General features: G+C 43.0%; 1 protein-coding gene and 1 long non-coding RNA gene across 16 annotated transcripts in view; one reads left to right on the top strand and one right to left on the bottom strand.

Moving 5' to 3' along the window:
- The window catches only part of SH3PXD2A (SH3 and PX domains 2A), a 248,555-nt gene that overhangs the window by 122,707 nt on the left and 98,273 nt on the right, over positions 1–27,575 (top strand). For 2 of the 11 annotated variants that reach the window (XM_082225239.1, XM_082225252.1), the window contains exon 1: positions 3,008–3,270. The exons of the other annotated variants lie outside the window; for them this stretch is intronic. In XM_082225239.1, coding sequence (XP_082081365.1) covers positions 3,131–3,270 — 140 coding nt within the window. In that variant the 5' untranslated portion in view covers positions 3,008–3,130. Of the gene's footprint in view, positions 1–3,007; positions 3,271–27,575 lie in introns of those variants that run through there. 11 annotated transcript variants of the gene reach the window in all.
- On the bottom strand, positions 2–25,836 carry LOC309533719. 5 transcript variants are annotated; one of them, XR_014220426.1, is made up of 7 exons: positions 25,666–25,836; positions 13,354–13,430; positions 9,746–9,889; positions 8,066–8,243; positions 5,955–6,035; positions 5,093–5,306; positions 2–393 (listed from the first exon to the last, which is right to left on the bottom strand). It is a non-coding gene; the product is annotated as an uncharacterized lncRNA (long non-coding RNA). The 5 variants fall into 5 exon arrangements; XR_014220427.1 differs by lacking the exons at positions 2–393; positions 5,093–5,306 and adding an exon at positions 3,689–3,752; XR_014220428.1 differs by lacking the exons at positions 2–393; positions 5,093–5,306 and adding an exon at positions 3,689–3,752 and having other exon boundaries at positions 8,066–8,097.

Here is a 27,575-nt window from a genome sequence, read left to right as displayed (position 1 = left end):
GTGAGTTGTGATTGTTTATTCTCTGCATGGTGAAGCTTAAGAGGGATTTCTTTCTTCTTTGGCAATCACTCGTAGCCAAGTAAGATTGTCTTCCATGAACACAGTCTTAACCGTGAGTCCGTAAGTGACTGTGGAGGCCAATTCTGGATCCACACATCCTTCCACAGTGGGGACATAGGTTTCTGGATGGGAGTTGGTCACAGTGAGGGTTTGCCAAACATGTCTTGCTCTTAGCTCATTTCTCCTTTTTGCCCTGAGTCCGTGCTTCCTCAAAGTCCATGACACCTTTGGTAAAGGCTGTTCAGGTTCTCTTGATGCTTCTTTTCAAAGCGACAGATAGAATTTTGAAGAGTAACACTTCCAGGGGGAGAAATCATATTCTTGAATGCTCCTCTATGTAAAAAAAAGAGAAAAGTACAGTACAGAAAACAACAGCTCCTTTAATGTAGCAAAGTGGCACACTGGAGTGCGAGGTTTAGTGCATCATTGGCTCAGTCCTCGGCAACACCTTGCCACTAGAGATTCAGTGAGCACCTTCTGTGCCAACTTCTAAACACCAGCTGGAAACTTCTGTATTCCTCCAGGCCTTTGCAAGCAATTAAGAGTATTAAGAGTACATCCTCCACAATGGTCTATTGATGTTTGCTTTTAATTTCTTAATTCTTAATTTCTTTAATTTCTCAGTCTGACATCAATACCAGGGAAGATTCTGGAGCAGATCATTAAGCAAACAGTCTGTGAGCACCTAGAAAGGAATGCTGTGATCACCAATAGTCAGCATGGATTTCTGAAAAATAAGTCATGTCAGACTAACCTGATCTCGTTTTTTGACAGAATTACAAGCCTGGTAGATGAAGGGAACGCAGTGGATGTAGCCTACCTTGATTTCAGCAAGGCATTTGACAAGGTGCCCCATGATATTCTTGTAAAGAAGCTGGTAAAATGCGGTCTTGACTATGCTACCACTCAGTGGATTTGTAACTGGCTGACTGACCGAACCCAAAGGGTTCTCATCAATGGTTCCTCTTCATCCTGGAGAAGAGTGACTAGTGGGGTGCCACAGGGTTCTGTCTTGGGCCCGGTCTTATTCAACATCTTTATCAATGACTTGGATGATGGACTCAAGGGCATCCTGATCAAATTTGCAGATGACACCAAACTGGGAGGGGTGGCTAACACCCCAGAGGACAGGATCACACTTCAAAACGACCTTGACAGATTAGAGAACTGGGCAAAAACAAACAAGATGAATTTTAACAGGGAGAAATGTAAAGTATTGCACTTGGGCAAAAAAAATGAGAGGCACAAATACAAGATGGGGGACACCTGGCTTGAGAGCAGTACATGTGAAAAGGATCTAGGAGTCTTGGTGGACCATAAACTTGACATGAGCCAACAGTGTGACGCGGCAGCTAAAAAAGCCAATGCAATTCTGGGCTGCATCAATAGGAGTATAGCATCTAGATCAAGGGAAGTAATAGTGCCACTGTATTCTGCTCTGGTCAGACCTCACCTGGAGTACTGTGTCCAGTTTTGGGCACCACAATTCAAGAAGGACACTGACAAACTGGAACATGTCCAGAGGAGGGCAACCAAAATGGTCAAAGGCCTGGAAACGATGCCTTATGAGGAACGGCTAAGGGAGCTGGGCATGTTTAGCCTGGAGAAGAGGAGGTTAAGGGGTGATATGATAGCCATGTTCAAATATATAAAAGGATGTCACATAGAGGAGGGAGAAAGGTTGTTTTCTGCTGCTCCAGAGAAGCGGACACGGAGCAATGGATCCAAACTACAAGAAAGAAGATTCCACCTAAACATTAGGAAGAACTTCCTGACAGTAAGAGCTGTTCGACAGTGGAATTTGCTGCCAAGGAGTGTGGTGGAGTCTCCTACTTTGGAGGTCTTTAAGCAGAGGCTTGACAACCATATGTCAGGAGTGCTCTGATGGTGTTTCCTGCTTGGCAGGGGGTTGGACTCGATGGCCCTTGTGGTCTCTTCCAACTCTATGATTCTATGATTCTTTTTGCTTTTAACTTTTTACAAATTTATTGTTTGCTTTATGTTTTTATATTGTTGCAAACCGCTGTGATATATTTTTATGATACAGCAGTATATAAATATTTTTCTTTAAGTAAGTACATAAATGGGATTCCTTGGGATTTATTTATTATTTGCCCCAGGCAGGGCAAGTAAATATTCCAAATAAATAAACAAATAAATAAATAAATACACACGCACACACACACATAGTTAACATACACACCCTCTGAGGAATGGTGGCCAGGAGAGTGCTGCTGGTACCATTATTCTGTAGTGGCTAGAAGTTCTTTTTTTACTGGTAATTTGAAGTTTAAATTTGCTTCAGGCAGCACAGGCATGGAGCAGGTGTTCTGCAGAGCTTTGAAAGAGCTGGGGTGGTGAGCTAGCTGGCAAGGCAAGGAAACAGGGACCCAGCGGGCACAAATCTGCCACTCTGTCAACTGAGGCAATAGCTCTGATAACTGGGTTTCTTTTGCAAGGCTGGTGTAACTCTTTTTCTCATAGCCACTGCAATATGAGTATAATCTGTTCTCCACCTGGAAAGACCAAAATAAAGGAGCCAGGAAGTAAACTGTGCTTATGTCGCTCTTTACTTTTCATGTTTGTGGAGTTTGTAGGATCTGCTTTCCTATATGTCAATCATTGTTATGCCTTTATTCATTGGCTAAAACCAGTGAAAGTTGGGTGTAGACTAATTTATAGAACAAATGACGATAATGTCTGAACATTTTCCTGCACAGCTAGTGAGGGGGGAGCAAATGCCCATAGTGTGGGGTAGTTCTCTTCCCACTGAGCAGCTTCCTATTGGTCTGGTAGGTCACGGGTGTGTTCCAAATTTTCTCTTTCCTACATGCATTCCTCTGTTTTAGGAATTCTCTGGCACCGCCCTTTTTTTCTCTTATTCACTGGCTGTGTGGTCTCACTCTTCGATCATCTATCACATATTAAAGCCCCTCTGTCCCACTCCGCTCTTCAGCTGTTATCACTGGCTGCAGATGATGTCTTATGCAAATCTGTCCCTCATTCTGAGAAGTACCAGTGGGTGGGAGTAAGAGATATTGTATGCATGTAGGCTTTGTTCTCTGCGTGTATGTGCTGGGATGCACGGCCCACCTCCCATAACTCCGAGCAAACACAAATAGCAGCTTTGTGTATTTTGCATAAGCTAAACAGCAGAACACTTTCCAGCTGCTCCTTAAACGAAGGACAACTTCATGCTTTAACCCTCATGTAAGTAAATCTGTTGTCATGTTCAACTTCTGCTTTAACATAGCTTTTAAGCATTGGCTTGTCTTAAAGATGTATAAACACTTCTACATAGAGGGTCTGAGTGGGAAGTGAGAGGGCTGTCCTCTGTCATCACACTTAATTAGATTCAGGCACTCCTTTATTCTGTTCTTGAGGTTTTCCTGTTGTACTTTTAAGTCACAATCTGTATCAAATGTTCAGCTCCAGCTGCTTTAAACAAAGATCGTACTTAGAAATGGAAAGTGAAGCGGCTTTGTGGGTTACATTTTCAGCAAAATGTGAGCAATTTTCAGGGTGAAAAAGATTTACAAAAGTTTTAGCACTGCTTCAGTGATAGTTGACAGTGCAATCCTATGTATGTCTACTTAGAAAAAAAGACGAGTTCAGTGTGGTTTACGCACAGGATTGCAGCCTTGGGCTCCCAAATGTCTTGAGATGTTAGTCCTAATTACCCTTGGTTTTGCCTGTTAAGACATTTAGATGTTACTGAAAGTTTGGCATCCCCTTTCCCCCAGTATTGCACTTGGATATTGCCCTAGGGAAAGCAACAGTTCCTTCAAGGCAAGTAGCTTGGTAAATCCATCCCTCCAGTTATGCTGTGGCAAATTAGTACTGGGCAGGGTGGGGACATGCTGGTAAAATGTTTAGTACAAGTGATTTAGCTGGTAAAATATTTGTATTTGCAAGATTTGTCCTTACCCTTTGCAACTTGTCCTTTTTAGAATAGGTATGACTGTGTATGATCAAACTGGAGTGCCTGGCTGTGACACAAATTCTAATTATGCATTTTCTAGTTCAAGGATCTCTAGATGTTGTTGAACTACGATTCCCATGATTATAGGAGTTGTAGTCCAGCACAGGGCAGGGGGAGGTTAGCCACCCCTGTTTTATCAACATCTCTTCCCCTCTTCTAACACACTTAGGTCCAATCCACAATTCGGGTTTTTCCCATGCCACAGCTTTTTCTGGCTTGTGAGGCACATAATGCATTTCCAGTCTGTTGTGATTTTTGTTTGCTCATTTGATTTGGATTTCCATGTGAACCAGCCTCATGTTAACGGCTGGAAGTAGCTTTGTTCTTACACAACCAGTTTGCTACCCTTTGCCCTTCACCTTCCTCTCCTGCTCCATCTTTAATCTTAGGCAGGTGGGAGTGAATCTGTAGGCATGAAGTTTTATCCTCTGTTTTACTATACAACTCAATTGTTGATCATATGGGGGGGGGGGCTCACTGCTTCTCAGTGCACACCTTCAAAATCCCTTTCTCCCAAAGCTTCAGTTTTTCTCAGGCGGAGGAGAAGAACTGATTGTGGTAGTGACTACATACACTCTGCAGTTATTTCTGGGGCTACAGATACTTCTTTCCCCTATGCAAATTAATTAAGAGCTATCCTTCTATTAACTTGCATGGCTAAAAGAAAAGGCTACCCAGAAACTGGGTTGGGGGAATCTTATCTGCCAAGGATAACAGAATCCTTGGGGTGAGATTCTCCATCACCACCACCATTTATAGAGATCCACTATCTTCTTTCCTCCTATGCAAGCTAATGGAGGGATCACTCCATTATCTTGCATCAACTATCTGCTCAGGTGTGGAGGTGTGCTTGTAAGAAATGACCTTTCAAGCATCACCCACTCCCAAAGTTGTGTGATAAAGACAGGCAATTCTGTATGTGTGACTTCTTATTGCACTGCACAATGGCATGTAGCACAGAATTTGTGTTACAAGCAAGGGAGAAGCAGTGTTGCATTTCATACAGGTACCCTCCACAAGTTTTGAAATATAATTCTCATCCACACCAACCTGCATAGGTAGAGCTAAGGAGCCAGAGGCACATGTGTTCTTATAGTCAGGCCCTTGAATCACTCTGAACAGGTATCATTGCAGTGTAGTGCTGGACTAGGACTGAGGAGAATATAGGTCAAATTCCCATTCAGCCACGAACCTCACCACCCCACTTGCCACAAAGGGTTGTTGTGAGGCTAATATGGAGGTGAATGGCACCTTGAGCTCTTCACTGTAAGAAGGATATAAATGTAGTAAGTTATATGGAAATGGTAATCAGTTTCTGTCAGGTATAGGTAAGCTCAGCTTAGAAAGTAGGTGCTCATCCAGACTTCCTTTTGTGCCTCATTTCTAGACATAGGTCCACTCTTTAAAGCTCCATGTCTGAGTGCTTCTTCCCCTGCCACCCTGGCTGTTTCCCCACGAAAACCTACTCTTTACCACTACGTTGTGGTGGGACATAAGAACTGCTTTCTATGCAGGGAGAGGAGAGGGGAGGAGAGGAGAGGAGTGGAGAGAGGATGGGGCAAAGTTGCATGAGTCTGACTTGCTCCTTTCTCATCCAGTGAAGAAAAATGTTCACATAAACAGGATCATGTGATTATGGAACTGACAGTATCATGAATACTTGTGATTTAGAGTATAACAAGAATGTCAGTCACAGTTTAAGTTACCCAGTGGATTCAATCTGAGTTCTATGATGAGGAATGGTTTGCAAAATATTATTTCTTTCATACTAGTTTAAAGTATTTTATATCCCACCCCATATCGAATCAGTCTTGGAGAGGAGTACAAAATTCATTTAAAACAGCAATCACATTCATAACGCAAGAATAAAAAACTATAAATAGCACCCATAATCATAAGAATGCTCTTTCACCTGGAGAATATGTGAATTGGCCCTGGGACAATTCCCTTTCTGGGATTAGCATCTTTATGGTGCCAAGGGTAACCAATTTTCCTAGGATCAGGGAGGGGTGAGGACAGGATTGTGGGAAAGGACAGCATGTTAGTGCAGGGAATATATATCCTACTTGAGACTTCCTTTGGTTTCTTGCAACTTCAGCAAATACTACACATTTTCTAGCTTTCATTTGAGACTATAAGAGCTAGAGGTTTTTTTAATTAAAAGAAAGGCAGGATTGTCAAGTAAAATCAAATTTATTTCAAATTTAAATAGAATTACGTTGATTGCATTGCGCAGAAGAGTTGCGTAAGAACAGCATATTATTGGCTTAGATCGCAGCAAGTTTAACAGAGCCAAACTTGCAAGAAACAGGAAAGATAATATGATCAACCATATAGAAAATATGTACACAAGTGAGAAGCAGGATATCTCTTGCACATCCTTCCGTGGCAAGAGAGTCATGGAAGCATGATTCATAGTTTGAATGCCAAATATATTACCAGCTCTTGACACGACACCCAAGGGATTTCCAGGCACTTTTGCCACTTGGCTTTGAAATCCTGCTAGGTGAGAGAGAGAGAGGAAGTGAGTTGGAAATCTGTGGCATGCCTGCTCCTCCTTCTGTGTCCACTAGTCCCATAGGGCAACCATATTTTTTCAGCAATGACTAGAAAGGTTGTGTACCAATCACTTGTGCAGAATTTTTTTCTAGGAAGCACTGGTACCTATAGAGGGAGAAGTATCAGCGGAGCCATCAGGGCAACATTTTGGAGCAGAAGTCTGGGGCCCCTGCTCGGGCGTATGTACAGAAGGGACACTCCAACCTACAATGCACAGGATGACTTACCTCACATTTTGAAGTTAATACTTCAATACTTGAAGTTCATAATTTGAAGTAAATACACCTTATGATCTAAAGAGGAGCTGTCTGTCAGACAATTAAGTCCAGAGTCTAAAATGTACCACTACAGGCTAGAGTGTCTCTCCATGCCTTTGAGAGGCTTCACTTTGACTTGGCCAGTGCTCAGGTACCAATGATTCACCGAGAAGGTTTTCAAAGCTCAGCTTGTCGGCTTTCCAGGCCTGTGAGCACATGCTCCTTCCCCTTGCCCAAGCATCCCAGACATCTTGGTGATGCTGTGGGGAAATGCCTTCTGAGGCATGTCAAGGGAGAGGCAAGTTCAGACTGGGTGTCTTGCATGGCTCCTGGAGTGTTAATAAAATCCAGAGGCATAGCTGTGATGCATCTGTCGTAGCAAAGCAGTAGCGACACGTCCTGTGGAAGACTTAACCACTTTTGAGTGTTCATAATAAGTTGTCACTGGAATGGTTTGGGGAGCATTATATCAGGAAGACTCGGGGCTTCTGTTTTGTTATGGGTGGATTTGTTGCTGTAGCAGTGCATGTGGTGGGCTGGAGCTCACCTCCCAATACCAGAATCTCTGCTGCTTGCCTGGGCAGGGCAAACACATTAGCAAGTTGAGGCCATGCTAGTACACCAACAAGAACATTGGAACGGCAGCAGCAGTCCAGCAGATGTGCTGTCATGGCCCCTCTCTCACTGCCCCCCTGGCCCAGCCCTCTTTGCATAAACAACAGTGACGCCTGTGTCAGAAGTGTGGCTTAGCCCCACCATGCATGTTCTGCTGTTGCTTCCTTGTCTATGGTCACATCCACACCATACATTTAAAGCATTCTTCTACTGCTGTAAAAATCATGGTTGCCCCCCCCCTCGAAAGAATTCTGGGAACTGTAGTTTGTTAAGGGCACTGGCAATTGTAGCTCTGTGAGGGGCACTGGCAATTGTAGCTCTGTGAGGGGTCTCTTAACAACACTCAGCACTCTTAACAAACTACAGTTTCTGGGGATTCTCTGGGGGAAGCCATGGCAGTCTGAAGAGGTAGAAGAGTGTTTTCAATGTATGGTGTGGTTGTGACTCACTGCTTTGTGCTCCAGATAACCCTCTGCTGAGGAAAAGATAGTCCAGGAAACATTATTTGAAGGAGATGAGACAAGTGTTAATCGGCAGCATCACAGATACCAATCACTGTTAAGCGCTAGACTATAACATCAGATGCACTCACCTTTCTGTGCCGATGAATATCAGAAAACTTGGCTGAAAGAAAAGCCAAAGCAGAATGTTTACCTCTTAGAAATTTCCTCCTAGGCCTCTCTAGCACTTGGTAGGTCTACCAATGGGTCCTATTCCAGATTACAGTTTTTGGAGATAGTACTGCATCACATTTCTCAGAACCAGAGTGCCTGTAAGTAATTATAATTAGTGCTTTTGAAAATGTTCTTTGACTTGTGCAAGAATAGTAAGAGATGCAATTTGGGGAAATTCTGGTTGCAAAATCTGACTTTCCTTGCACAATGCAGACTGTGCATCAGGGACTGCAGTGTGGCGATGACGGGAGAGAATGATGGTAAGTGTGGGAATTTCATACTACATGTGCCCAGGGCGGGACAGAGGTTAGCAGTCATGGAAACAGATTAGGACAAGGAGCAGAATGAGGACCTCTGCTAACAACTGGAAGGCCTTCTACATATATGCTAACAATGTGCATGGCACATCACAGTATACAAGCAGAGTACAGTGGTGCCCCGCAAGACGAATGCCTCGCAAGACGAAAAACTCGCTAGACGAAACGGGTTTCCGTTTTTGCGTTGCTTCGCTAGATGAATTTCCCTATGGGCTTGCTTCGCAAGACGAAAACGTCTTGCGCTTTTTTTTTAAAGCCGCTTGAAGAGGCGCAGTTGCGACGGACCATGCTTCGCAAGACGAAAAACATCGCAAGACAAAAAGACTCACGGAACGAATTCTTTTCGTCTTGCGAGGCACCACTGTATTGCCCCAAGGATTTTCTCATCCAAAATTGGACACAGGGAAGCAATATGGAAAGGGGAGGCAGGGGACTCCTCCTCCACATTGAGCATTCTCCATGGATTGCTTTCACAAAGCTTACATGGAATTTATATATCTCTCTCCACCTCCCGCCATTCTTTATGGAGCATTTGTTCTGATTTACTTGCAGGATAGTTATGTGACAACCAGCGCACATTCTGATATCATTGAGGGGTGTTTATACATATTCATCATTCTACCATCCCACACTTCTCAGTGCATTTCATCGTCAGTTTCCTAACTGCAAAAGCCAGTTGTTGTTGGTGTGTGTGTGTGTGTGTGTGTGTGTCTATTTGTTGCACTAGGGCAACAGAGCAGTGTAATCCTCTTGAATAGTGCAATCCTAAATTTACAGGATGCACTGGAATCCCTCCTGTAAAATACAGTCTGGAGGCATCCGTGGATAAACAAGAAAAGATTGTACAATTACTTCAGTAGCATGTGGCTTTCTTACAGTAGGACAGCGTGGGGGTTGTGCCAAAGGCTTCATGCAAAGCATGAGGTTTTGAGGAAGGATTTTAAGAAACAAAAGGGGGGAGGTGGCATCCTTCTTTTAGGTAACCTTTACTGACTGTTGCCCATCTCATATCATGGCTGAGAAGATGTGAGTGGTGAAATGAAATTAACCTTCGTTAGCATTTGGGGTGACAGCTGCAAGCATCCATTTTCCATCCAGTGGCATTGTTGCTTCAGAGGCCATTGTAGGCTGACTTGAGTGTGTGGTTCAGTGTTACAGAGACCACTTACATATTGCCAAAAAAAAAGAGGGAGGGAAAGGGCACAGATCTGTATAAAATAAGCACATGCTGATTTATAAGTGCAGACACAAAATGAAATTACAAATAGGAATAGAGCACACCTCACCAGACTGCAGAACACTGTGACCAGCTGCTGTCCAGCAGCTAAATGTTGACAGGCAAGTTCAAGGCTTCTGCTCTCTTTCTTATGGTTATTTATCTTTAAACCAGACTTGGGACAGAACAGCACTTCACATAGAGGATGCCTTCAAACAGAGAATGGTAATGTTGGGTACGTCGCCACTCTAACATGCACACCTCTGCCTTGTTGTGGTCTGATGTAATTTGAAATCAACACAGATTGTCTGAAAGGTTTGGCTGACATTGATTGGGAGGGGTTGGAGAAAGAGCCCCTAATTACGTATGCCCTGCTTGTCTGTCAGAAGTCTTAGAAGACTAGTTTGTACATTGGGTTCTTCTAGGTCTCTATCTCCACCATGAGGTCAAATGATGCATTACATGGTTTACCTTCTGTTTTTCATTTTAACCGTGAAGTAGCAACCGGTCCAGAAAGGTGCACTTTTAATCTAGCATGGGTGTGTGTGTGGGGGGGGGGGAGGATACTGTGCAGTATTTACAGCTTTGCTGGCTCTCTTATTCCTCCTACTGTTTGTCATTTGTGAGCAGCCCTTTAAAAAATCTGCATCACAGAGAGGCAGACAGAAGATAAACAAGGGAAGCTGTGTTGGGTCCATAAAGGGGGTGGGCAGATCATCCACAGTTCAGCGAAGAACTTTATTTGGGCCAAGCAAAACATCACAAAATTTTAAGTATTAAAAAAAATAATTATTATTCATTTTAGTATTGGTACACAATAATAAAATGAAGAGAAAATGTGAATCATAAGTTTGTATTGGGAACAGAGGGAAAGAACAGATAGAAATAATACACTGTGATAGAAAATTAATTTATTGTAAATAAATTATAAGGAGCTATATCCTCTGCTACTTTTTCATTCTGTAATTGTATAAACATGGACCATCTTTCGATACATTAAAAAAAACAATTTTAGTCATTTGTTTGCTTTATCTACAAGACTGTTTTCTGCAGCCATTCCATAACGGTTGGGAGATTTTTACATTTCCAAAATTGGGCATACAAAATTTTGCTGTTTTGCTGTGTGGTGGGGGTAGGGAGAGGAAAAAGGGTAAATGGTTGTAGTCCAAATGCCACAGTTGTAATATGAAATATAGGAGGAAATAACAGACTTGCATGCAGGATTGCAACTTTAATTGAATCAGGCTCAACTAGAATCTGTACAGGTGTCAGGTTGCACCTGCTGAGTCAAAACACACACAGTGGCTCAGCCATTCCGCTTCCCACTTTTAAAATATAAAATCCAATCGTTACCTGGATCTGTCCCTGTCCTTAAGTGAAGCACAAACATTCCTTGTTAGATTGAGAAGTCAATTTAAAGAGAAGCACAGCAGTTTTTGTATTAGCAAAGCTGGAGATTGATTTTAAGGTGCATTCAAGGATAAATGAAAAGTCAGTAGAAATCAAATTGAGTAACATACTTACTTGTCAAATGGAAGTATATCAAAATATTAAGGATGGGCAGACTTTACCCCATTTCTGTCCTGTAGGTTAGCTCTGCTCCCATGCTTCTGCTCTGCCTTTCTTCAACTTGGAGAATTGCTAAATTTAGTTTCAGAACTGGTCCAAGCACAGTTTGCCTCAGCTTTTAGGATCCTTCTGTTCATATGCTTGTTGCTGCTGCTGCTGCGTATTATTAAGGTGTGCAAATACTTATGGGCATTGAGGAAACACAGCCGGCACCCACAAAAATCACAAGGCCATTGTGTGCACCATCACATCAAGATGATTTTTTGTACTCTGTTTCATTAACATACATAACCACTAGTGCAACCTGGATGCTGGGGCCAGGGGCAGGGAAAGGCTCAAAGAAATGGAAAAGGCTTATGGCTAGGGCAAGTGGCTTCAATGCAGTCTACAAATAAAAAACGGAAGGATAGGCAACATAGGAAAATGGTCAGCGGGACTGAAAACAAAGACCAATTGGATGGAATGTGGTTTTTATTTATCTTCTTTATTAATAAGAATTAGAACTCCCTGGGTTCCCCACAACTCAAGCCTTGTTCTAGAGAGGAATGAATGTGTTCATTCCATACAACAGAGCTAAGGGTCCTTTTCTTTTCCTGAACGGGGTTCTTATATACATTCTCTGGCTCTGAATCACATGAAGCACAGTTCTTGTGTGTATCTGATCATCATGCATGTACAGTATGTAATTTTGAGAAGGTTTTTTTGCTGTATTGTTAAACAATTTTTGAAGGGGGAAAGGAAGGCTAGCAGATTGCTAAGGTATCAGTGGCATACCACAAACAAGACAAGTTAATTTGCAGCCCCCAAATCTGAGGTGAACTTAATATAGGGAGAACTTTATAAGCTTCCTTTATTTTGGTCCACAGAAAAATAATTACAGGGCTATAGCTGGAGTGGAAAGTCTGCTAACTCAGCCTCCTTTCCTGCTTAAAATCTTCTAGCTGTCCCTAATGGAAAGACCCCACAAATTTTCCTGAGTAATCCAATCGGCTGTTCAATTATCCTTGCATTTAGGAGGTTGTCCATTATATTGAACTTACATCTGCTGCATTTCAACCTCAACTCATTATTCCTCACCCTGCCTCAAGCTGTTATCCTTTAAGCAGTTATTAAGACTTAAAAATAGCTATCAACCCTTGTCCTTTTTCTCCCAACTTAAACATGTAGAGTTCCTTATATACCATACATTCCATTTTTCATTGTTCTCTTTTTAAGGCTTAAAAGCAGTGATATAAAGGCCAGTTTGCATGACCAGATTGACCCACTCACTCTACTTTTTCAACACAACCATCACACCAACTATATCAGCTTTCCTCAATCTGCCTTTCAGATGTTTTGGGCTCTAATTCCAGTAATCAGAGATAACAAGAGTTGGAGTCCAGTGACATCTAGGGGGCACCAGATGCGAAAAGGTTAAACTATACCCGTTGTCTTCAAGCTTTTCAGACCCAGGACCCACTTTGCACCCAAACATACATTTGGGGATCCCTTTCTGAATCGTTTACCATATATTTTCATAGTGGTAGAGCTTATGTTATGACTCACTAGTGGGTTCGGACCCACCAGTCGAAGACCATTATTCAGGCCACTTTCATCATCCCTGGGATGTGTGTATGTGTGTGATGAGAGTTCTACAAGTCAGTGCTATTCAGGTGTGCCCCAAAGGACTTCAAGCATAAGGATTGGTGAGTTTCTGCCTGCTACACTGCATTCGTGATCAAATAAGGTGTAGGCAGTTAGGAGGGGCACCAGGCTTCAAAAACAAACCATTCATGTCGATGGAGAAAATTGAAAAAACCATAATGAGTGATTCAACCAAAATTCAGAATGGAAGACCTATAATGGTTTACTCAAAGGTTCTCATTTCCAAAGCTCATTGTAAGTGCACAACTCCTATGTGGGTCAGAGATCTGCTGCAACTCCGATACATACATCTGCAACTCAAAATGTCTGCATCAGACCCTGAAAATCTGGCAAACACAAATCTTTCCTCATAATATTTAGCAGATGCTTCTAAATATGTTTCCCACCTGTCATCTTATTAGGTGTTACAGCCCCACCTTTCCCCATTTATCTTACAATTGCAACCATCTCTGTTAAATACCTTCACATTCAAAAGGTATCTGAGAGCTGTCTTGTGAGCCAAGTGTTGCCAGATGTGAGAGAGTTCAGTCGGAGAATCTGAAAGATAGATAAGGAATCCTGGACTGGTGTTTCTTCAGGCTCCAGTGGCCCAGTGCATATGCTTGACATGGGGTTCAAAGCTAGCCCACATTATGCATAGGGAATGCCTGCCTGAAATGTTTTTCCTCACCTCTTGAATATAGCAGCCACCTGATCCTCAAAGGGCCCAGTGTTAGGACTTGAGCCTGAAGCAGAGTGTGAACCTTGAGAATGTCAGGTGGGATTCCACCTGTGCACCATCACCAGCCTCTGGCCAAAGAGGCAGTTCCCATTAGCCTCAAGCAGCATGGGCGGTGGTCAGGGATAATGGGAGTTGTAGTCCAGCAACATGTAAAAGGCCACAGGTTCCTCATTCTTTCTGTAGGATGACCACCGAGACCTGCAATAAGCTTATTGAATATCACTAAGAAGAAACTCTCCCAATGACAGTGCCTAACTCCATATAGATAGATAGATAGATAGATGATAGATAGATAGATAGATAGATAGATTCTTTATTGTCATTACACTAGTGCAACATTGCACAAGTGCAACGAAATTGGATGCCATCCCTTAAAAACAACAAAAGCAAAACAACAGCAACAACCAAACAAACCACCTTCCAACCACACCCACACCCACACCCATCACAAACTCCCAGGTCTCACTATCGAGTTACAGCATTCAAAAAGGCCACAGCTCTTGGATAGAAACTGTTTTTTAGTCTATTTGTCCTTGACTTGATGTTTCTATACCTCCTGCCAGAAGGCAGTAGTGCAAACAGACTGTATCCCAGGTGAGATGGATCCTGCAGGATGTTGTTTGCTTTCCTAAGGCAACGGGAACCGTACAGTTCTTCCAAAGGTGGGAGAGGGTGACCAATAATCCTTTGGGCTGTGGTTATGACCTTCTGGAGCATGAAATGTTGCCAGGCAGGCCTGTTCTCTTTTCTGAGTATCATGATGATTTGACTTGCTGGTCTTCCCTGATGCAGATCTGCCTCCACCACAAGTACTAATGTCCAGTATTGTTTGCTTTGTGGTCTCTTGAACCCTGATCCACAGAGACTACACTGGAGCCAGATCTGGACCTCATGCAATAAGACTGTACTAGTCACCTGCTAGTTGGGTGAAGGAGCAGTCCTGGAGATTAATAGGTATGTGCTAAGAGCAACGCAAATTCCTCCTCTTAGAGGCAGAAGAGCCCTCACATTTGGAGGGAGAAGGAGGAAGCAGCCCAGCCACAATTCCTGCATCTGATAGAGACACCGCGGTTACGGGGAGGTGCCATGGCTGGGAGTGGGACTGTTCTGCCATCAGATGGGAAAGGGAGGGCAGTCAGCTAGCCCCCAGAGGGCTTGCAATTATACTGCCCCCTGGAGTTTTGAAGGCTGTGCTTCACAATACATTGCCAGCTCAATTATTTTTGAAATGGTTCTTGCATTGTGGTCTACAAACTGGTGTTGGACCAGTTGTATCAATACATCTCACAGCCCTAGCCTGAAACAGGGAGGCCTGCTCTACTCTACCAGTGCTTGCTCCCTGTGTTATTTAGAACCCTGCTCAAACACATGGAATAGAGTAGGCTCCCCACTTCAGAACCTCTGCCCAAATGTGTGGAAATTGACATGAATGTGATGAAAGGGAAGGGGCCAGTGAGCACTGCCCCATCTAACTGTGCGAGTAAGAATGCCTAGATTACCCATATACTGATCCAAGGTCACCCAGTAATTTCGGGGCTCGTTTGAACCCGGGTCTTTGCAATCCTAGTCACAACACACTAACCACTGTACCACACTGGCTAATCCGTATCAGTAAAGGTTAGATGAAACCCAGCCTTGCTCCAGTTGACTTGGGGATGAAAAAGACGGTGTAGACATACCAGCTTCACATGATAGATGCATGACTTCCTCCACGAAGCCTCCTGTTTCTCTTGACACAAACTGGGGTTCTAATAATTGGTTATAAACTTATAGTTCAAGGTCTTCTAGAAGTTGCTGAACTACAACTCCCATCAGCTCCTACTAGCATGACCAATGACCAGGGATGATGAGAGTTGTAGTTCAGCAACATCTGGAGGACCAAAAAAACCCCACTCTTGCCATGGTGTCTTGCCTAAGTGTCAGGTTATACCATCAAATGGTAAAACATTTGCTGGACTGTCTCACATCAGGCTGTGCTGGACTAGGGTGGAGGTTTGTGTGTTAGACTGTTCCCCCTATGCAAGGCGGGAGGTGTCATAGAAAACTAGTATGTCAGGAAAAAAGGTTGCCTTCTCTGGATGTTATTTATACCATGTTGGCCTTAGGAAGGAAAAAATCATCTTGAATTGATAGGCTCTGGGTGAGCCTGCTGGAGAATTAGTGTCTGCAAAGTTCAGTCTGCCTCATGCTCATCACATACCCATAAATTTCTTTTTATCTGAAGCTCAGCAAACCCATCTGTTTTCTTTAATTTAATCCAGGAGGGGAAAACATTGTTCTGTCATAACTCAGTTTTTCTACTATTATGCATGTTCAAAGACATTTTAATAAGAAAACGTATTTGATATTCATAATGGTTTCTGACATTTTAAATTATATTCTATCTTGTCTTCTGTATTTAAAAATAACAAACATGAAAGTGTGGCTGAGTCATCAGTTGAGCCCAGAAATTAATGAGCAGCAAACATTAATATAGACAGACACAACATCTGGTCGTAACCTGTTATTTGTACAATGAATGAAAAGTAAGAATCCTCTACACTAAGCAAACTCATTCTCTGTTGATCCTTATGTAGCCACAATGGCACCTTCCATGCACAGGGTAGAGTTAGCAACTGGATTGGGAAAAGCCCAAGGTTTGCAGAAGTGCACAATTTTTAAAAAACAACAAAACCTTTACCAAAAAAATCTGAAGAGGAGGGGATTTGGAAGAGAGTCCAGTGAAGATGGAGATGGGCACAGAGCCCTGGCTTGCTGGGGATGGGAGAGATGGAATGGAGTGTCTTGGAAGAGGTACGTAAGAATAATTCTGCTGGATCAGGCCAGTGGCCCATCTAGTTCAGCATCCTGCTCTCATAGTGGCCAACGAGATGTCCATCTCCATCAGAGCTTTTCAAACTGTGTGTCACGAAACATTAGTGTGTCTTTTGCAGTGTGTAGGTGTATTGCACAAACGCTCTCCACATTCCTCCCGGGGCTGGAAAAGGGTTCGTTTAACCTCCAGTTTGCTAGTAAAACTGAATTACTGTGTGGCAAAATGATAAAAAAGGTAAAGGGACCCCTGACCATTAGGTCCAGTCGCGGACAACTCTGGGGTTGCGGCGCTCATCTTGCTTTACTGGCCGAGAGAGCCGGCGTACGGCTTCCGGGTCATGTGGCTGGCATGACTAAGCCGCTTCTGGCGAACCAGAGCAACGCACGGAAATGCCGTTTACCTTCCTTCCAGAGCGGTACCTATTTATCTACTTGCACTTTGACATGCTTTCGAACTGCTAGGTTGGCAGGAGTATAAAATGATACATGTCTATAAAAGTGTGTCACCAGCATGAAAATGTTTGGAAAGCTCTGCTGTAGGTTACCACTGGCTGGAACTATGAAGAGTGTGTGCAAAGCAAATTGTTAAATGTAACAGTTTTTAAAATTATTATTGCCCTGCCCTTCCTCCAAGGAGCTCACGGTGGCGTACATCATACATCCTCACACCAGTCTTGTTCAGTTGGTAAGCCTAAGAAAGTGGCTGCCCCAAGGCTAACCAGTGAGCGTCAAGGGAGCAGACATTGGAATCCTGGTTTCCCTGGTCTTAAGTGCAACACTCTGGCCACCAAACCACACTGACTTTCTAGCCTAGCTAAGCTAGGCTGAGTAAGAGTTTGTGGAATGTAGCTATGACTGCATCTAGATAAATATAGCAAAGCCAGCCTTGCGAATAAGCCCACTAATGCTACCAGTCTATGTGAAATTTCACTAGCCCTCTTGCCCAGATCCATGTTAATTTTAAAAGCTCCTTAAAAGGAAAAGGCAGGGGGAAAACAACCTTTATTCTACAGCCTGATCCTGCGTGTGTTTACTTGGAAGAAAGTTCCTCTATATCCAGTGATACTTACAAGCCAATGTGCACTGATTGCACTGTTGATCTTATGCCCTTAAAACACACTGGTTTATTTTAATTGGTTGTTTCCCCCACAGAATTAGATAAAGGACCTTACCAGTGTTTCCACACAATTTTTAGATCAGCAAATAAGGGATAATCTAATTTCCTTGAAAAATCCAGTCATACACTGCTCAATGTCAACATTGCAAGGCATAGGAGGGGAGAATGAAGAGCTAATTCCTGAACCCTTCTTTTATTCTTGCAGAATTCTGCAAAACAATTGAACCTCAGGATATTACAGTAGCAGAGCGGTGTGCAATAGTTGCTGCCAAGATAATGTAAAGCAAGGGGGGTAATATAAAGCCCTGTGTAGATGGGCTACAGTGAGAGGATGGTCCCTTCTGATTCCCAAGAGAGGAGTTGTTGTTGTTGTTGCTGCTGCTGCTTTGTCTGGGCTGCTTTTCTCCCAAAGGGGCTCAAGGTTCCCATGGGAAGAAAACCACAGCAAACCACAGTTTGAGGGTTCAGGTCTGACATGCTTGTACCAAATTTAAAATTGCTGACTTTACAGAAAGTCAGGGCAACATCCAAAATTGCTTTAAAGATTGCTGGACTGTAGGAAGAGATTTTCTCCAATAGGTGGAGTATCTGCTTCAGGTTTGTTTTATGATGGCACATTCACAGCTGAGCTGGCCTCCCAACAGATGAAGTGGGAAGAGAGCAAGAGCGATTGTGCTGTGTTTATTGTGGAAACATGCCACGTTTTAGTAGATTTACAAGCAGCTCATTGGAGCGCCTGATTGCTCTGCAGTTTTGCTTTCAGTCCGTTATTCTTGCTGATATGTTGCTGGTATATATCTCACTGAGACTGCAAAAGATTCTTTCGGAGACATGACGTGGGCCAAAGCACGGAAGATAGAAACCAGCTGTTGGGCAGCATTTCTTCCAGCGGCTTGAGGAATTCCAGCAGGCTGCAAGAGTCTGATTGGGGATTGCCATATACTGGCTGCCTTTGCAGCTATGTTGGTCAACGCTGGCTGAAGTGAGGTTTTCATGGCAGTGATTTTTGTGCTGACATTAATTTGTGATCGTTGTGGTCATTCAGGATGACACTGTTCTCCCTAAATGGGGAAATTAGCAGGATAGGATCTTGCTCTTTTCCAGATAATTCACAGTCCTAATTTCAAGAGAAGGGATCCTTATATTTAAGCTCCACACAAGTACTGTACTCCTTTCTGTGCAGTATCTTGAAATATTTTTAATCCCCCCCCCATCTTAAGAATCCAGTTCCATGTTTAGTTTTTACTCCCACAATTGGATCTTGCATCTCTAAGCTTCCCTGCCTTGAATATGTCTTGTTTCTGGTCAGGTTTAACCCCCCCTGCCCCGGTTTTCAATGTCTTAGATATAAGACAATAGAAAATCACTGGCCCTGTTGGGGCATCATGCTAAGCCATAGTTTATATCCTGCTGCAGCTGTGAGATTGGCCAGGAGTGATGCAGCATCCCAAGTGCTCTTTCTGAGCAGTGTGTGGGGAGCTGCCTGGTAAGCCTGGTTCTGATTTCTGAGGATTGGGTCCTCGCTGTTGGCTTTCCTTTTGCCAGCAGAACTTATGCTGGGCTGCCAGGTCACTTGACAAGCTGAATGGGCTTCGGATCCAGTGTAAGCCTCTCCCTCCCAGTGTTCCCACCCTCACTACTGCCCCAGAATGCCCCCTTTTCAGGGCTTGCATCAGTTTAAGATCCACTGTGCTTGGCTGAGCCAACTAAGCCTGGATGAGAGACTGAAGCCAGTATGTCTTCAGCTGAGCCAAGGTTGGAGACTTACGCTGGTGTAGCTCAGCAGAACCAGGAACCAGCCAGCTGAGCTGAAGATCCACCACATCCTAAGCCATTCAGTGGATCTGGGCTCAGGGTTGCACCCTTTAGTGATGCTGAAAACGTTGCAAAAAAATAAATGAAATGGTTGAGCATTTTTAATAGTAGCTTTTTGTGTAATGGCAAGGAAAAACCTGACACAGAAACAGACAGATTTTGCGTTATGATAAAAGAAAGAAAATACATAAATTATGTGCATTGTCCACATGGCTGAAAAGCAGTCCAGGGCAGAGCAGATGCCTTGCTCATGTCATGGAAACATCATCCCTACATTGTGGTTAATGGGCAACCACAGCCAACTTCTTAGTCAGGAGTTGTGACTGGACACTTTTCTGGATGTGGTTCCTTACTTCAGATTATAGGGACAAGAATCTGCCATGCACTGAGTCAGACCATTGGTCCATCGAGCTCAGTATTGTCTCCACTGACTGGCAGTGGCTTTCTGAGATTTCAGGTCTCTCTTGAAGTTGAGACCTTGTGCAATTAAAACAGCTTCTCTAACCCCTGAGTTATGGACCTTATCTCAGCAGATACGTGAAAGATTTGTGGACAAGGCTTTTAGTTGTTTTTCTTTACACCTTCCACCTCCTGTTTTCGCAGGCCAACCAGCATAAAAGGTATAATTGTCTTCCCATCTCTATAAAATCTTTGGGCTGTATTGTTTTCCTCCCCCAGTAATTTACAAAGCAAACTATTGTTATGTTCTTGAAGGAAGCATGGAAAATATGCCACTAAAAGCAACTCAGTCCGAGAGAAACTGTTTTCAGACCTTCAAGAATGAGAAACACAAGGGGAGAGCTGCATGATGAACATGATTTCTTCCATAACATAAAGACTCCAAACTCAGCTATTTCCCTGGAGGCAGCAGCTGCCCTTTTATTCCTTGCAGAGGAGAATCTATGCAAACATAGAATCAACACAAGCATGCAACAGATCCATAATGTGAAGTCATTCCAGGGTGCCAGATGTCCCTGACTTACACATCGTGGTTTGGGGCTCCTAAGTGGGTTGTTCAGACCTAGTGGGTGGATGGATTGCTAGGCTATGGTATTGTTATCAGTGTACCTAAGAGAAGTGGAATCTGATTCATCTTTTGTCAGGTCACAGCCAAGCTCCATGAGAGCCTGCAGTTGTGGGGGGCGGGGGGAAGGATTCTGTCTCAAGCAGACCTGGTTCCACAGACCCAGAGGTAAACCAGTTGCTTGAAAACAGGCTGGTGTTCAGATGCAAGGTTATGTTTAGGTGAGGCTGTCTTTATGGCTGCTTGATGAGAAGAGTTTGCATGAGGTAATCTTAACGTGACAGGGTGGGGGTGGGGGGTAGGCTAGATGGTGTCCTCAAACCCACAGAGCCTAATTTGCCTGGCTTGCTGAGAGACTAGAGAGCTAGTGGCACAAGAGGTAGGGTGCTGAAAGATGGTTGCTGGAAGTCCTCGTGGCCTCATTGGCTTTCTTTGGCTTGCTTCCTATGTTTCTCTGCAACGGAGTTGTTGCTTAGAGGGCAGAGCTTTCCGTCTGTGAAGCAACTCCTATGTGGTTTGGACTGATGTGAACCAAACCAGCAACTCTCACCTTTTTCAGGGGGTTTTCCTTGGGGTTACAAACGCCAGGAGTATGATTGAGCACTGATTGAACACACTTTGAAAACAGCTTTAACTGCATGGGAGCTGCTTGCCACAAATGACTGCCCATGAAGTTTGCCTTTTAAGCAATACCAGTGTAAAATGTGTTGTGAGCCTCTTTGGCACACTCAGATCTCAAGATATGTTAGTTATGAGAGTATTAAAAAATGCATGTGTTTTTTATTTCCAATATTATGCATTATTATTCATTTTTAATTCATCACTCCTCCTTTTTAAAAATTGCGGGGAGTAAGGCATGAGGGTGGTTACAGCTGGTAAATTTTCTAAAGATTATGGTTACCCCTTTTAGGCCATGCAGACAACAGGTTGGTTTAGATGGCATGGTAGGCCAAACTTTGGTTTAGCAAAACTGTGTGAACATGTGGGCTGCTGGAGATGAGCTCACAGCCACTTGGCTCCTCCCTGGTTCTATTTACTGTCATTCTCCTTGAACTAAACCAAGGCTTGGCTTAGCATCTTGGTGGAACAGGGAATCGTGGTTAAGCTCTCACCTCTCTTACCACAAGCTGGAGCGAAGAACAAATCTTCTCACGGTCCTACTAAGTTAGATCTACTGTGTAGAGCAAACTAGTTCAGTAAGCATGCCAAGATCCCGTTCATCCTTATGAATAAGGGTCCACCACTCTTCTGCACCCTTGAGTGACTCTCCGTAAGAAACAGAAAAGTAAAATGATAGGAGGAACTGGGAGGATAAGACTTATTGCCACAACAGCTGCACAACAACCACAGAGATTTGTGTCTTCAGGTAGAGCCATTTGGAAACTTGAAGTGCACACAGGATCTAATGTGGTCTTTGAGGAAGGAAATAAAGTGCTTTCCCATTTTAATAGAAAAATATCAATACCAGTTGGAAAAGAAGGGACAGTACTTAACCAGAAGCACAAATGCAGCATCATTATGTTGATGACAATGAGAAGAACCAATTTCCCCCCCTTCTGGTTGTCAGTGACATCCATCTGTTGACTCTGCTTTTCTACAAATTGCCTGTGTTGTTTGCATTGCAAATGGATTGAAGCAAGAAGTGTTGTAAAGCCATATGTGTGAAAATGCCCTGAATTGTCTTTGTGTCAGGCTGAACAAAGATTGAGGTTAATCCTTACCTATCCAGACAATAAAGCCACAGGCCTGTGTTTGATGTCCGGTTACAGTTACTACAGCCAGGGCTCTAATCCAGTGTTTTACTCCTGGGACTCATTCAGAAGAGGAACCATGAAGGTGCTTTGAGTAACAAGTAAAGTGTGCACATGTATGCACTCCTCATTGTAAGCAATTGCCTGTCAAATTGAAAACCACTAAGGCCATTAAGTGAGGGCCATTTGCTATGTGGTGAAAAGCAGAGTCAGGGAGGTTGAATGGAGAAGTGTCCCCCTCCCCCATTTCACCAAACAGGAGGATATAAAGCAATGACGAGGCAGCAGGCCCTGCTGTATATCTCATCCATTAGAGGTGTCTGGCAAGAATCCTGTTTCACAATTAGATAAAAGCTTTTCCATTCTAAATCACTGTCCAGAAGACAGTTTGGAGCCTAAAATGCTGAATCGAATGCACAGGGGAAGCCAAGATCCCGCTCTGGATGCTGGTAATTTATATGCATTATAAGCATTTACACAGAAGAATGTAGGCTCCTACTCAATGATGCGTTGGTTTTTGTTTTTAATTTAACTGGTTTTCCCCGCAGTTACTTTGCGATTTCTTTGACTCATTTGACATGATCATATGGTGTTTCTATTGCCTATAGTGTGTCCTGCACTGCTTCAGGCTGCAGGGTGATGCAGGCATGACAGGGAGAAGGGTTCTAAATTAGTTTTCTCCCTTAGGCACTAATTTTTTACATGCAGGAAATGTTCTCTGTTTGACTTATTTTGTGGCATTAAGGGTTTTTAATGTAAACTGTATACGTGTTAGAACTATTTGCTACCATGTTCAACTAATCATAGTTTGTTGTTACATTCAACAAGACAAACTGAGGTAAGTTTCAACTATGGTTTATTGAAATAAGCCAGCATCAATGAGAAATTCTGATTATTGTAAAGGTGAAAGTTCCTGGTTGGCTGTGCCAGAGGAGGAGAGAGAAGGGGGTGTCGTGTGCAAAGACTAGCCCAGCTCATTCCTTGAGTGCCAGCCTATGATTTAGTGTTACATCTGAACTAAGACTCGTGTCCCAGTCTTTTGGTTTTCTGAACAAGGCAACTGTGTCTCCCAGTCGATATTGAGCTCTCTTCTTTAGTTAAATTTAAGAGTCTGTTGTTTCTAATCCAAGAAGCAAAGGAGAGAATCAATCAATGCATGATTTATCATTGTAGTTCATAGTTATGCTTATGGAGAGAGATGCAAGCTTTCAGTCTTATGGATCTAGCAGCTTTAGAACAGCATAGAGCGGTCATGTATGAGCAAGAGCAGGAGTGGGCCTAAGGTAGATCTCATGATGATTTGTAGTACAGTGGTGCCTCGCAAGACGAAAAGAATCCGTTCTATGATTCTCTTTGTCTAGCGGTTTTTTCGTCTTGCGAAGCAAGCCCATTGAAGGATTAGCGCTATTAGCGCTATTAGCGGCTTTTAGCGGCTTATCTGCTGATCGGATCAGCTGATAAGCGGCTTAGCGGCTTAGAAAAAGGGGGGAAAGGGAAAAAACCCAGCAGGAACTCGCAAGACATTGTCGTCTTGCGAAGCAAGCCCATAGGAGATTCGTTTTGCGAAGCACCTCCAAAACGGAAAACTCTTTCGTCTAGCGAGTTTTCCGTCTTGCGAGGCATTCGTCTTGCGGGGCACCACTGTAGATGGGTAAGGATTTTTGATATGCAAAATGATCCCCTCCTACCACCACCCTAAATCATATTGCTGAAATGCAGAAAGCTTGGGATACCAGAAGTGGACTGTTGCATGGAAGGGCACTCAGAATAAATTTCTGGCTTCAGAATTCTTTCATTCAGTGTATGTCATTTGTACCAGGCTCTGGTTGGTGGATCTTTGGCTGCTAGTAAAAAAATATATAAAATAAATAAAAATCAAAGCAGCTCCTACAAATCTGAAGTCTACCACCACTGGGCAAGAGTACTCTATTCCTAACCAAGACACATATGGGACATGGGGACTTTAGATCTATGGAAATAACAGGTGAAATATATTGAATATAAGGTAGCTTCTTAGTGCTAAGAGAGTCACATCTCCAGGAAAGCTGCTAGCAAAATGCATGTGGCATTTTTTGTTCAGAAAGTTAGAAAGATGTCCATTTGAAAAGGTCTCAGATGGATATGCATAAAAAGTGAAGTGCCTGATAGCCATCTCATAGAACTACTGCCAAACAGGTTATGGGAGGCCTCTGGTATAAGCTTAACACATACTGGAGCATGCCATCATATGTCCTGACATGCTTAATACTTATGAGAGCTGGTCTCGATTGCATCTTATAGCCTGACAGAACTATGAACACAAAGCCTTTTATGCAAAAGCTGTATGAAAGCTGGTAGTGCCCGACCTCTAGGAAGTCTGTTCTGGTGTTTTCCCCACAACTGTATGCAGTTTTATAGGATCTATTTTGATGTGCATGAACTCTGCTTTTAGTCATGTTGGATAAGGAGTTGTCTTTGTGTTTCCTTTTGTAACTGCAAATAGAATATGACCAGGAAGCACGTGTTAAATTAAATCAGGCAACAACTTATATAAAGAAATGATAGAGTGCCAACACTACAGCTTCTTTCTGGAGTAGTTTAGCTCAGAAAAATGAGCAGCAAAAGCACAAGATCAAAGGGACATTGCTAATACTAACAGTATACCAAGAGAGAGACTGTATGACTGTTGAGAAGAAAAATGGAGACTGTAAACCTTGACAATTGGCTTCATTTCTCTCTCACCCACATCTTGTAGGATATAGGTTAATCCCAGTAATTATGTATTGCAAAAAATCATTGTGCCATTTCAGAGGGAAATGGGCCCCTGGTGTTATAGTGCTAGGAAACCTGATAAATCAAGAGTGCCTTTGAAATTATGAACAAGGGACCTTAACTAATCAAAAACCACAAAAATATTAATCATCCCAGAGCATGTGTGTGAGTAGGTTTAGGACTCAGCACTAAAAAGGCAGCTATTTTAGAACCACAATTCTATTTTTTCATCATGAAAGTGATCTAAAAATCTACAGCTAGTGCTGGTCAAGGTTTTTGACTACTGCTGGCCCAAGACATTTTACTACCAGAAGTGGTACCCAAGTGTGCACACCCTCCTACCAGTGAGGACTAACGGTTTAAAAAGTCTGGCTACAGCATTCAAACACTGATTCCTGCTTTGATCTAGGGATGGTTGAGAATCCCTCCCCCCCCAGTTCATATTTGAAGCAAAGGCTACCAAATTCATACTTTCTGAAACAACACAAGGAATGAAACAGTGCCATGCTTCCAAATTCTCACTTCTCCAAATTTTGCAATGCAGTTCTCCTGCCAAAAATGTTTACAAAAAAATCCATATTTTGAGGTAAAGTGATCAAAGAAATGCATAGCACCTATGCAGTCAATGGGTGTGAAGCAAGCTTAAACTTGTAGTGTAATGTCATTAATCTATGAAACCCCAGCTATGTTAAAAGCATTTAAATGATTTATGCAATGAGCATTATTTTGCAACTTGCAGACATTTCTACTATGAATATTTCAAAATAATAATGACTCACCTTTGTGTTGTTCCTCACTGTGTTTTTTAAACTTCTCCAGTTCTGTTTGACATTATTTACATTCTATAAAAAGATACCCTTAATGAAAACTTCACAATGGGAGAAAATTAAATTTGGTCTGATGCAAGATGTATGTCAAAGACTGGACTGCAGGCGGTCCAGGCTGCTTTATGGGGCAGGTCCTTTGTGAGGTAAATATTCTGTCTCTTGTGCAAAAGTTCACAAATTGAAGGGATAAACAAGGCAAAGCAGAACCAGATGGGGGATATGATTCTTAAGCAATATCTATTTTGTCCTTTAACTTTCCAGGAAAAAGCCAGCAATAAACATCAGTGTTGCATATCCCAGTCCGGATGACCTTTTCTGGGAAAGGTCATGTGGTTTTAATTGATTGTTCCTGCCCCCTGAAGCCTCCTGTTTTGTTATTCCATAGTCACTGCTTTCCCCATGAGGCATAGATCTTTTCCTGGTGCTGCACTGCCATATATTATATCCTAATGCACTGATGAACTCATCAAACTCAAGGTTCATCTTTCATCAGGGAAAGTTGGATAATTTCAAAGGCAAAACATTCAGGACAAAAAAGTAGCTTCACACACATATATTACCCCATTCAGTGGATTTGCATGTCATCCTCCTGACTCCATCACCAATTATTCATTCATTTTGTGCCTGTTTGGACCCTTCTTTATGCCCTTTTTTTTGGGTCCTTGTGAATTTCTTTCCCCTTGTTCCTGGCCCTGATGGTTGTCCTTTCTGTCACTCTGATTTTACCAGGCTAAGGAAGAGAGCAGTGACAGGAGCAAGGACAAACAGCATCAGCTTCCACTTACTTATCTTTCCCTTTCCCTCTAACTGATAGTATGGATTCGGTCCAGAGAAAGAGGGTAAGCAAATGGGGAGTGGTAACAGCAGGAAGGAGGAGAATACATCCTGCTCAAAGATGGCACTGATAGATGAAGGATAGAATTAGGCCACATTCACACTGTACAATGGTACCTCGGGTTAAGAACTTAATACGTTCTTGAGGTCCGTTCTTAACCTAAAACTGTTCTTAACCTGAGGTACCACTTTAGCTAATGGGGCTTCCCGCTGCCACTGTGCCGCCACCACATGATTTCTGTTCTCATCCTGAAGCAAAGTTATTAACCCGAGGTACTATTTCTGGGTTAGCGGAGTCTGTAACCTGAAGCGTCTGTAACTTGAAGCGTCTGTAACCTGAGGTACCACTGTACATTTAAAGTGTAGTGATACCACTTTAAACAATCACTGCTTCCCCCAAAGAATTCTGGGAGCTGTAGTTTGTTAAGGGTGCTAAGAGTTGTTAAGGGCCCTGTATTCTCCTCACAGAGCTACAATTTCAGAGCGACTTGACAATCTATTTGCAGGGAACTTTAAATTGTCTAAAGTAGCATCATAGTGGTTTAAATGTGTGGTGTGAATGTGGTAGTTCTCTGAAATGGGCCAACCATCAGTACTGATGGGCTGTCAGCGTGGTGAAAAAAAGAAAGAAGGTCTCTGGAATTGGGATGTGGCAAGTCCCTCATTGTGCAAATATACAATGGTACCTTGGAAATCGAACGGAATCCATTCGGGAAATCTGTTTGACTTCCAAAACGTTCGGAAACCAAGGTGCAGTTTCCGACTGGAAGCCGTGGAAGCCCCATCGGACATTCAGTTTCCAAAGAACGTTCGCAAACTGGAATGCTCACTTCTGGGTTTGTGGCGTTTAGGAGCCAAAATGGACGAATACCAAGGCATTTGGGATCCAAGGTATGACTGTATTGGGATTGCAAGCTGAGAAGCGCTTATGCCATATATAATTGAAGAATGGGAAGTCTTTCTGAGTAAAACATGTGTAGAACTAGGCTGTAGCTTCTTCTAATACCATCACAGTATTGCTTCAAGTC

The sequence above is a fragment of the Podarcis vaucheri genome (genome assembly GCF_965113315.1).
Source record: "Podarcis vaucheri genome assembly, chromosome: 5".
Classification (NCBI taxonomy): Eukaryota; Metazoa; Chordata; class Lepidosauria; order Squamata; family Lacertidae; genus Podarcis; species Podarcis vaucheri.
This window is presented reverse-complemented; position numbering and strand designations above follow the sequence as displayed.